The sequence below is a fragment of the Abramis brama genome (genome assembly GCF_963993115.1).
Source record: "Abramis brama genome assembly, chromosome: 5".
NCBI lineage: Eukaryota > Metazoa > Chordata > Actinopteri > Cypriniformes > Leuciscidae > Abramis > Abramis brama.
In genome coordinates, this window is record NC_139967.1 from 34,034,909 (window position 1) to 34,047,037 (window position 12,129).

The following is a 12,129-nucleotide window of genomic DNA, read 5'->3' on the forward strand; positions in this document are numbered from 1 at the left end:
CACAAAGCCACCATTCAGACTGGACTAAAGCCCATTTCAGGATGAGCACGTTTACTGAAATGTTTAAAGACCTACTTGTCTATGGTACCAGCCATGTAGTACACCATAGGGAAACAGCAGATGGCCTCAAGAAAATGATTATCAGGCCTGGAAATGGAGAGGAAGAGCAGTTTAACAATGCTAATCCACTCACAGCTGCAGTTTTAAAGTTCTTAAAGGTTTGGCACTGGCAAACAACCTTATAAAAATGTATTAGCGGAGTAAAAGCTTGTGCAAAATGTATGAGCAGGTAATTGCAAAAAGGATTTTGACATCTCCGAGTTGCCATGGAAACTCTGAGGAAGAATCTACAACGTGACGACAATTGTGTACACAATTTTGCATTACTGAAAGGAAGAATGTGTGGAGCATTGTGAACATAACTCTTCTGAAAGTGTATAGCATTAGAGAGCAAGATAATACATTAAGATTGACAGTAAACTGCAAATTGCTATCATTTCAATATAGTTTAGAATGTGAAAAGTCAATAAAGAAGTATGTTTTTATGCAGATATGCCTGGAAGTGTTTTCAAGTGGTAAAGTCGGGGTTAAGTAATGCTTCTGCCTGCCTATCAAAGTCATCTAAAGCCATCACTATGAACGGTAACATGCGGTGGGAAAAGTGATGAGGCAGCTCGCTCACGGGTTATCCAACAGCAGCACAATGGGATTCAGCTCCTTTCGGGGCCGGTAATAGGCACGCAGCGGCACTATGAAGTTGTACAAGCCATTTCCTGCTGTCTCAGCCGAAACGATAATCAACTTGTTCTTGAAACCATACGCCTTGGCATCTTCAAAACTATTGTGCCGACAACCCTGAATCAAACACAATTAAATAAATGATGGACTGGAATAAATGATGATAAGAGGGATCAGATTTAAATGCATAGAGGGATTTAGGCAGGCTAAATAAATGAACATATAATGGCATTGATAGGTTTAAATATTAAAATTTAAACATATAATATTGTTACACACTATTATGTTGCAATAAATAAATAAAGTACAATGAAATGAAAGCATTAATAATTAAACAAGCCATGAAATATGTTTATTTTTATGTCAAAAAGTGAAATACCATGTGAATTATGTCTAGAAATAAAATGAAATATGACCTGAAATACCTTAAACAGAATGTGAAGTAAAGAAAATAAATATAATATGGAACTGAATACATCATGAAATGTTGCATCAATAAATATAACCATAATGAAAAGGGAGTAAACATAAATAAATAGTATGTGAAATGTATTTATGTAAAATGAAAAGAGACCTTTAATTATTTAATTTAGACAGTTAAATCCCTCCATATAAATGCATTAGCACAACTACACATACACACACACAAAAAAAGCCTTTCAGTAAACACTTCCTGGACGAATTCCACTTTCATTAAACTTTCCCATAACAATGAATTAAACTGAATCGGAATATCAGTATTTTAGAGTGAATTAAGAGTTATACACACACCTTGTCAAGTCGTAAACAACAAAATGGCGCCTTTTGTTGCAGAAGGTGGCAAAGAGTCGGGGAGCTTCCAATGTAAGGGGAGTTTGGAGGGTAGCCTTTAATACACCTTGAAAAAGTAGAAGGATATACAATATCAAAGGTCTGAGTGTGAATTGCAACGAATTCTTCTGTTTAAAAATGCACAGAATATACAGTACATGAACCCCAGACTGACATCAATCAATCTGCAAAGGCTTTATTTTTGAAAGCATTGCATGTAAATGATCAGTAGAGGGCACTGTGAATGCACTGAACATTCAGCAGAGAGAGAGAGAGAGAGAGAGAGAGAGAGAGAGAGAGAGAGAAGAGAGTGCACATGTCTCCTCCGGCTCTGTCTGACATAAGCAAACGCTGTAATTATTCTGCAGCATGACCGCTGAAAGGCTGTTAGCAACTAATATGTTTAAAGTTCATCTGATCTGATTACATAATAATAACTATAGTTTTACATAATAATAGTTTTATTCAGTAAAGATGCATTGAATTGATCAAAAACAGTAGTAAAGAGATTTCTAAAATTACAAAAGATTTCTACTTCAAATAAATGCTGTTCTTTTTAACTTTCTATTCATCAAAGAATCCTGAAAAAATGTATCGCGGTTTCTACAAAAATATTAGGCAGCACAACTGTTTATCAACACTGATAATAATTAGAAATGTTTCTTGAGCAGCAAATCAGCATATTAGAATGATTTCTGAAGGATCATGTGACACTGAAGACTGGAGTAATGATGCCATCACAGGAATAAATTACATTGAAAATATATCAAAATAGCAAACAGTTCATTTCACAATATTACTGTTTTACTGTATTTTTGATCAAATAAATGCAGTCTTTCTGAGCATAAGAGACTTTTAAACTGAACTTTTTAAACTTTTATATGGAAGTGTATAGGATTTTATTGGCCCCTTTATCATCCAATGGCCATTTTATTAGCCATTTTGTTTGTTTTGAAAAAGTAATGTTTAGTAAAGGAAAAGAACATCAAGCCTCATGATTTAAGGCTCATTTCTTTGACATTTGCTGGCTGTTTAAAAAGTCAAACGACTCTATTGCTGTTCCCCTTAAAAACCTTATTAATTTTGTACTTTTGACAACATTATTTACTCTATGGCCGGTGCTCCTTCCTCATCGGATTGGTTGGTCTCATCTTCAGAAGGATCACTGAGAAGATCACAAGGCAGGATGGCAGAGGAATCTGCGATCTCCAGCACAGGGGCAATGCTGGGTCTCCGACTCCCAGCTCCGTTCTCCGTGGGCAGAGCCAGTTTACTGCTGTCAGCCGGCGGATCGGGATTCTGCAGGTCAATGGCCACAGTTCCTGCAATACAACACAAATCAGCCATGAGAGTGGATGTTTTCCTTTTCAGCTTGCAGCATGGAAAATGCAGCATGAGGAAATTCATATAGATGCGTTTACCCGGTGAAACAAAATATCTAAAATCTGTTGTCTGATCTGATATCTCAGCTGCTTTTGTGCAAATTTGAGTGCAATGAAAACTGCCAAAGAAATATCATATATTTTAGCCAACATGACTCAGAATTTAGGTCAATTCCAGTTCATTTCTACCAGCACATGTTTTAAAAACTTGTGTCAATTACTAGAACAATTGGCCTGAATACAGAGTAGATGATATGAATGTTTAATTATAGCATTTCTTAAACGCACTGAAGTTGACCTCAACCCTGATTTATTGCTTTTTATGAATAAACACTGATTTGCACATTTCAAATCAGTGCTTTGCAACCAAAATCTTTAAGCACAGTGAGGTTTCATTTAAAAATGGTGAAGGGAAGAAAATGTTCTGAAGGGAAATTCTGCTGTTATGTAGAAGAATGTTCTGCTGCAAAATGTTAAGTGTAGAAAAAAACAAAAACAAAAAACCCTGTGAAGAAACATAATGGACTAAATGCTTTTATATAATTATGTTAGAGAGTAGTCCAGGGATATTTTATACATGCAAGTGCAGTTACCAAGCCCAATTAGAAAAACAAATCTTCATTAAAACAGCTTGCAGGACAAAAGACTTGACCTGTGAATTCCTAACGGGAATGAACGGGAGAGAAAGGTTTCTGTAAATGTTAACATTTACACAGACATCCACCAATGATGTCTTATGATTTAACTAATGCTATGAAAACCACATGCTCAGACTTACCATATGAAGCAGACTGATCAACTTCAACAAAGGAAAAACAATAAAAGAAAGTATATTTTATCATGAGCATATTTTGATATATTCACCCTGCTACTGCTGCTTTTGAGTGCTACTTTCACACCACTAACTGGCACGTGTTAACCATATGGAAACCGCATTAAACCAACCCTGAAGGGCCGTACACACCGGAACGAATATCGGCGCGCGTTATTCGCCAGCGTTTTTCAGCGCGTTTTTTGTGTTCACACCCAAGCGATTTTCGCTGACGATGAGCCGAGTGAGCATGCAAATTCATTCCCTGACATTAGATGGCGCTTAATGTAAAACAGAAATACCCCGGTACAATTAAGTGAAATGAAACTCACCATCAAGGCCCATTTGCTCTGCAATACCACTCCATAACAGTTCTCTTTTATCAAGATTTTTGTAGTCGCTGTCGCGTTTGTCATATAGTTCTTTATGTTCCGACACCAACGAGACCAGCAGCTCGACATTCATCTTGCCTTGCATCTTCCTCGTCTTATTTCTTCCAGGTGTGGTGAATAATCGGGTCCGGCTGAAGAAATGGGTCCGGGCTTAGGACCCAATTAGTATGCCAGTAGTATGCCTGATCTAAATCTGTTCTTGCGATACGGTAAGGCAGTATCAGTGCAGTAATATCAGGTAAAGCTCATAGCACGATCATCGGATAACGTTAGCTGAATGCTATGCTACTATCTAAGCTAACTAAAAAACACACTAACAACGAGAAATGTTTAATTTCACAATCTATAGCTTCGGTTAAATACTAGTATATGAAACGTATAATGTAAAATACATTAAATACATTGATGACTCGTTATAACGTAGTACAAGCGTCTTCTATAATAAAGTGATTTTGTATGATTTATAACCAGGCACTTAAGCGATTACCCATAAAACGTGCTTTGAACCAATCGGATTGCTTGGGTCCTAAGCCCGGACCCATTTCTTCAGCCGGACCCGATTGTTCATCACACCGGCAGTGTAGACGCTACTTGGCGTTTATCTTCTTCGCTGTTACGTATGTGTGCTCGGCAAGAACGTTTTGTGTTTGAGCGCCCCCAAGTTGTGTTTTACTGTAACTTCAGAAGCTCCAGACATGTGAGCAAAAGCGCCAATCTCATTGGTCGGATAGTTTTTGACGCGGCGCGTCAAACCAAAAAAACGAACCCAAGGCGTTTTTAAAAAAATGACGCTTTTACGCGTGGTGTTTTTCACGTCGGTGTGCACACTCACATTGGCGCCCTTTGTTTAGTCACGAGGTGTTAAACATCGGCTCGGTGTGAACAGGCCTTGAGGCTAAAACTTGTGCTTCATTTGTTTCGGATGTTATGTACAGTAACAATAACAACACCATTAATGTTTAAATCAGTCGTTATGTTGCAATACCGCTTGGTGCTGCTAGTGGTCCAGAAATTACAGACTGCAGCTTTAAAGAAACTTTTTTTTTTAATTCCACCCTTAGTTTGATTATTAAAAGGTCAAAGGCTTCTGTTAGTGACATGACGTTCAGGTGTGTTCCCTCACCCATGCTTGCGATGATGCTTTGCACCGGGAGACGAGAGGGAGCGTCATACACGCCGGTGGTCGACAGCCCTTTGCTGTGTTTCTCCTCCTGCTTGAAGATGAACGCAGAGTTCTCCTCCTTGGTGATGTTGATGTAGAAGCAGGTATCTGTGGCAGACATGATGTGGCGAGGGCCGGGGTTCAGAAGTATGCTCTTATTCTCTTCTCTCTTCGTGCCAATTAGGCAGACACCGTACCTAAGGAAAAGACGATTGTGTGTGTTTTACACGGAGTTTAAGAGGGAAAAGCACAGTTGTAACAACTTTATTTGGGAGGATCTACATCCTGTTCCTGCTTTTTTATTATATTACATTCAACTTTATTGGCAATCAACCAGTAGTGAGCCAATAATAATAATCATCATCTATAAAGCATCTAAAAAGAAGTGCATATAGTAATATATTATGTGAATAAAAATATTACCATACAAATGGTAAATTAAGTATACACTTGGTAGTAAAGTGCAGTTGACCATTATAGTGCAAATGAGATTAGTACAGTATGAGCAATATCAGACTGAGCAACAAAGTGCAAATTACATGATATGCACACTGATGTATATATCATGTAAGATTGCATATATAATGTGTCTGTAAGATTTTTATTTAGAGAAATGAATACTTTTATTCAGCAAGGATGCATTAAATTGATCAAAAGTGACAGTACAGACTTTTATGTTGCTACAAAAGATTTCCATTTCAAATATATGCTGTTAATTCTGTCAGTTTAAATACATCAGACAAAGCAATTGGATAAATACAGTAAATTAAGATTTTTACAGTGTATTTTTTTAACAAATAATTGCAGCCCTGCATATGAGACTTCTTCAAAAATATAAAGATATTGAATGGTGGTGTAAGTAGGGATTGTGATTAAAAAATATCATGAATAAAATTCAAAAAGGTGTAAAATATAAACAGTGGTGTGCAAACCGGGAACATGTGAAAAAATACAAGCATGCTCAGTCAATTTTTAAAGCACATTTATTAAAAGGCACAAAAAATATGTCATATTTTTCGGAGGGTTTATAAAATAATAATTTCACATACATCCGAATAGTGAATCGTGCATCTAAATAAATGTTAAATGCTCAACAATCACTCACTTTTTATGCGCATGGAAGGAGGCGTAAGTGAAACTCTTCCCGTCATATTCGCCAAAGAACTTGCTGTCCATCAAACGGATGTGGTAAACTTCATTCCCCGAGCAACGGCCATATGTCCTCTGCCACTGTTCTGGAGAAGTCTGTCCCTCCCTGAAACCCCAAACAGAAGTTAAAATGCAAGCGCTAAGACAACACTCCAAAAAACAGTGGGAAACTATTATGGGATCATTTGAGTTTTCTTTATGAAATGGTTTACCCAGCAAGATCAAGCTCTGACAAATGATCACATAAAGTTTAATGCCATTGATCGGCTCTCCTGGCAAATCTGCTCTGACTAATTATTTGTGACACTATTATTTGTTAGGGATGACGGAATTGGAAAGGTTACGCGAGGAGCCATTATTCATTAGTAAATCCTTCAATAAACTAAACAGCATTTCAGGAAACACTTCTCGTACATCAGCCATCAAATGAAAGAGGAAAGACATCAGTACTCACTGTCCACGAGACGTGTGCACCAGCAGTGTGACCAGTGTAGAGGTGGCTGGACACACACAGTTGAGGGCCAGCATGGCGTACTTGAACTCCTCTTCACACACCACATGATCTAGAAAACAAAACATACCTACACATAATCTATGTGAGAATAATATAATATAATATAATATAATATAATATAATATAATATAATATAATATAATATACAAATCAGAAAAAGTTGGGACACTGTACAAATTGTGAATAAAAACAGAATGCAATGATGTGGAAGTTTCAAATTTCAATATTTTATTCAGAATACAACATAGATGACATATCAAATGTTTAAACTGAGAAAATGTATAATTTTAAGGGAAAAATAAGTTGATTTTAAATTTCATGGCATCTACACATTGTAGCGACTGGGCTATTTGAATCATTCGTTCGTTTGATTCTGAATTAACCAATTCGGACTCTGTGTTTTTCTAAGCACATTCCTGTCCAAAATGTTCTTTGCTAAGCTTACCGAAGCTTGTAACCTCCTGACTTCAAAGATTGCAAATCATACGCCAGGCTCCAGAAAGACTGGAGCAAATGGACTTTCGTGACACTTTATTGTACCTTGGAGGATAAACAGTCAACATCTTTCGTTAACTCTGCAAAGTTCTGCATTCCAAACCCCCTTCCCCCTCTCTGGACCACAGAGAGATAACAAAACCTTCTCCTGCTACGTGACATCACACCCCCACACACACACAAACATCCTTTGAATTTAACTTAGAACTTAGAGATATTCTTTTTGATATACAATTCCATTATGCATGTGATTAGTTTTGTGTTATTCTATAGTGTGATTCCCTAGTGTGTAGTTTTGAATTCTAAGTGGGTATTTTAAGAATGATACACTATATTTGTACCCTAACTCCCCCCAGACCATAAAATTTTATGGTCCTAACGGAATGTCGACAACCCAGGAATCTCACTGAGATTCTGGCAGGAGAGCAGAATTAAAGTGTTCATCCTAGATATTTTATATGTATAACCATTGAAGAAATATGCAAACCTGAATGTATTTTCTCTTTTCCACGATTGTTCTTCTCTGTGATATGTTTTTGTATTCTTGTAAACCTTAAAGGAATAATGTTTCAGAGGTGCACACTGTTGCGAATTCATAGGTATATGTCATGTGGTCTTTTTAAAAGTCCAATTTTCATTCCCACTTGTAAATGCACATCACATTTTAGGTTAGTCTTATTCCCAGTTTGTTAATCGAACTTTTAATACTTATCTTACAGAGTAAGAAGGTACTTCTAGGCCGTAGCTTTTAAACATACCAAATTTGGTCTTGAATTGAACCTCCATATACCCGTAGGAAAGATATGGATACCAAATTATGATAAAATGCATTTTACTGCAGTTATAATTGTTTAACGTAGAAATGGCATGATCCTAAGACTGCCATAAAACATGCAAATCAAACTCGTAGTGAGACAAAGAACTTTTCTCCCGCCTGGAATTTCGCGTTCCAATTGGCTCAAGCCCAGGGAGGAGTGAAATTCCTGTGCCCTAGAAAAGCGGTTACACTCCGCGTTCCGTTCTGTTCTGTTCTGTATTTCCTTTCGTCTTGTTTTGTTCCTGCACTCTCACGAACCCGCCTCGTCAGCGAGAAGACCTTATGGCTCCCTTTTGGGAGCGTTTTCATTTTCTTTAAGTCTTTTCTTTATTTTCGTCTTCGGACTCCACGAAGCAAACGCAGCAGACAACTTCAACTCAAAGAGAAAGACTCTTTCGAAAACCCCGCTACCGCGCTCACCAGAAGACACGAGAGCGCGAGCCCTGCTTTCTTAAAGAAACACACGCACGCTGGTCTTAGGACACACGCATGAACTCTGCGTTCTTCAGCAACAAAGAGAACCATTTTGCAAGATAAGTTTATTGAACTTTTAATGTGATTTGATTCCTTGCTGTCTCTCAAAAGGTTACATTGCCTGTGATTTTGCCATGCAGAGATCATCTCGGTGATCTCTCTCATCCTGAACTTTAGTTTCACTTTCTCCCTTTCATCCTCTCCCTCTCTCATCTGTTATCCGTTTGGTCTTGTAATGTTTTCATCCGTATGTTTCTGTTGTAAATATGTATTTACTCTGTGTATACTCGTAGTTTCAATGTAGTATTAGTCTAATTATTAAATTCCATATGTCCTTGACTGACTCTGTTTTAATTGCCCATGTTACTTAGTCCCTGAAATGTTCGATCTTAGCTATATGCTTTATCTTGGTACGATTTAAGTAAGCTAATTTTACAAACATAGAAAGTTGTCTTTTCAAGGCCTGGAAAAGATACTCTTTCTCGTGTTTGTAAGAAGGATAATTTTCCTTGAGAATTAAGTTAATCTTACGTTCAAAACAGATTGTTTGATAACTAAATTAATTCCATTAAAGTTATCCCATTACTTCGAGCTGAAATAAGACTATTTGATGTATTAATGACGAACCATAACCCATTATGGTAATCATTCATATATCAATCTAGTTCAGCTGCGATAAATTAATTTAACTGTAACATACAAAATATTAATCATATTCATGATTAATTATTAAAATTCCCTATAGATCATTTGAGCTAATATTAATATTAATGTACAACCCATTGTTGCTACAACATCTCAAAAAAGTTGGGACAAGGCCATGTTTACCACTGTGTGGCATCCCCTCTTCTTTTTATAACAGTCTGCAAACGTCTGGGGACTGAGGAGACAAGTTGCTCAAGTTTAGGAATAGGAATGTTGTCCCATTCTTGTCTAATACAGGCTTCTAGTTGCTCAACTGTCTTGAGCTTTGAAGATGCTTTGCCGCATCTTCCTCTTTATGATGCACCAAATGTTTCTATGGGTGAAAGATCTGGACTGCAGGCTGGCCATTTCAGTACCCGGATCCTTCTACGCAGCCATGATATTGTAATTGATGCAGTATGTGGGTTGGCATTGTCATGTTGGAAAATGCAAGGTCTTCCCTGAAAGAGACGGCGTCTGGATGGGAGCATATGTTGTTCTAGAACTTGGATATACCTTTCAGCATTGATGGTGCCTTTCCAGATGTGTAAGCTGCCAATGCCACACGCACTCATGCAACCCCCATACCAACAGAGATGCAGGCTTCTGAACTGAGCGCTGATAACAACTTGGGTTGTCCTTGTCCTCTTTAGTCTGGATGACATGGCATCCCAGTTTTCCAAAAAGAACTTCAAATTTTGATTCGTCTGACCACAGAACAGTTTTCCACTTTGCCACAGTCCATTTTAAATGAGCCTTGGCCCAGAGAAAATGCCTGCGCTTCTGGATCCTGTTTAGATATGGCTTCTTTTTTGACCCATAGAGTTTTAGCCGGCAACGGTGAATGGCACGGTGGATTGTGTTCACCGACAATGTTTTCTGGAAGTATTCCTGAGCCCATGTTGTGATTTCCATTACAGTAGCATTCCTGTATGTGATGCAGTGCCGTCTAAGGGCCCGAAGATCACGGGCATCCAGATGGTTTTCCGGCCTTGACCCTTATGCACAGAGATTGTTCCAGATTCTCTGAATCTTTGGATGATATTATGCACTGTAGATGATGATAACTTCAAACTCTTTGCAATTTTTCTCTGAGAAACTCCTTTCTGATATTGCTCCACTATTTTTCGCCGCAGCATTGGGGGAATTGGTGATCCTCTGCCCATCTTGACTTCTAAGAGACACTGCCACTCTGAGAGGCTCTTTTTATACCCAATCATGTTGCCAATTGACCTAATAAGTTGCAAATTGGTCCTCCAGCTGTTCCTTATATGTACATTTAACTTTTCCGGCTTCTTATTGCTACCTGTCCCAACTTTTTTGGAATGTGTAGCTCTCATGAAATCCAAAATGAGCCAATATTTGGCATGGCATTTCAAAATGTCTCACTTTCAACATTTGATATGTTAGCTATATTCTATTGTGAATAAAATATAAGTTTATGAGATTTGTAAATTATTCCATTCCTTTTTTACTCACAATTTGTACAGTGTCCCAACTTTTTCTGATTTGGGGTTGTAACATAACATAACACAACATAACATAACATAACATAACATAACATAACATAACATAACATAACATAACATAACATAACATAACATAACATAACATAACATAATATAATATAATATGCACTGATTGATATGACGGCAAAGTGTATAAAGTGTATATATATATATATACACATATATACAGTGCAATGCATAAGTGAATACACCCATGCTAAAGTTGACTAAAAAGAGGAATAAAAAATCATATTTTGGAAATTGAACTTAATGCCTTAATTTAAAAAATTAGGAAAAATCCAACCTTTAAGGACACTTTGTTTCTTTGTGAATGAATAATGTATCGTAAATAAATAAATGTTCTTCCTTAAAATACATGGTGCATAAGTGAGTACACCCCTATGTTAAATTCCCATAGAGGCAGGCAGATTTTTATTTTTAAGTATTTAAAAAAAAAAACAAATTAGGATACTATGCATCCTGATAAAGTTCCCTTGGCCTTTGGAATTAAAATAGCCACACATCATCACATAGCCTTCACCATACCTAGAGATTGGCATGGGGTACTTTCCATAAGATCATCTCTCAATGCAAATCAAACTAGCTTTTAGGCTAACTGAAATAAAATCATGCCAATCTCTAGGTATGGTGAAGGCTATGTGATGATGTGGGGCTATTTTAATTCCAAAGGCCAAGGGAACTTTATCAGGATGCATAGTATCCTAAATTTTTTTTAAAAAAAATACTTAAAAATAAAAATCTGCCTGCCTCTATGGGAATTTAACATAGGGGTGTACTCACTTATGCACCATGTATTTTAAGGAAGAACATTTATTTATTTACGATACATTATTCATTCACAAAGAAAATTGGTGTCCTTAAAGGTTGGATTTTTCCTAATTTTTTAAATTAAGGCATTAAGTTCAATTTCCAAAATATGATTTTTTATTCCTCTTTTTAGTCAACTTTAGCATGGGTGTATTCACTTATGCATTGCACTGTATATACACACAGTATATATGTTGTTAAATTCAGTCGCACTTTCAATATTACAGAATGATCAGTTTGAAACACTTGACGTTCTCTCAAAAATAAATGAATTTCAACAAAATAAAATATATTATTAAAAAATAATAAAGCACCAAGCACAGATGGACTTCCTGAATTCTATATACACTTCTATCGGAAACATT

General features: G+C 36.9%; 1 protein-coding gene across 16 annotated transcripts in view; it reads right to left on the reverse strand.

The window, feature by feature from the left end:
• Positions 1-12,129, reverse strand: part of kcnt1b (potassium sodium-activated channel subfamily T member 1b) — a 91,758-nt gene that overhangs the window by 11,892 nt on the left and 67,737 nt on the right. For 10 of the 16 annotated variants that reach the window (XM_084114418.1, XM_084114416.1, XM_084114408.1 and 7 more), the window contains 7 exons: positions 6,899-7,025; positions 6,401-6,550; positions 5,257-5,492; positions 2,657-2,870; positions 1,510-1,615; positions 683-855; positions 76-147 (listed from right to left, as the gene is read on the reverse strand). In XM_084114418.1, coding sequence (XP_083970544.1) covers positions 76-147; positions 683-855; positions 1,510-1,615; positions 2,657-2,870; positions 5,257-5,492; positions 6,401-6,550; positions 6,899-7,025 — 1,078 coding nt within the window. The remainder of the gene's footprint in view (positions 1-75; positions 148-682; positions 856-1,509; positions 1,616-2,656; positions 2,871-5,256; positions 5,493-6,400; positions 6,551-6,898; positions 7,026-12,129) is intronic. The other 6 variants (XM_084114420.1, XM_084114414.1, XM_084114417.1 and 3 more) reach the window with 1 other exon arrangement.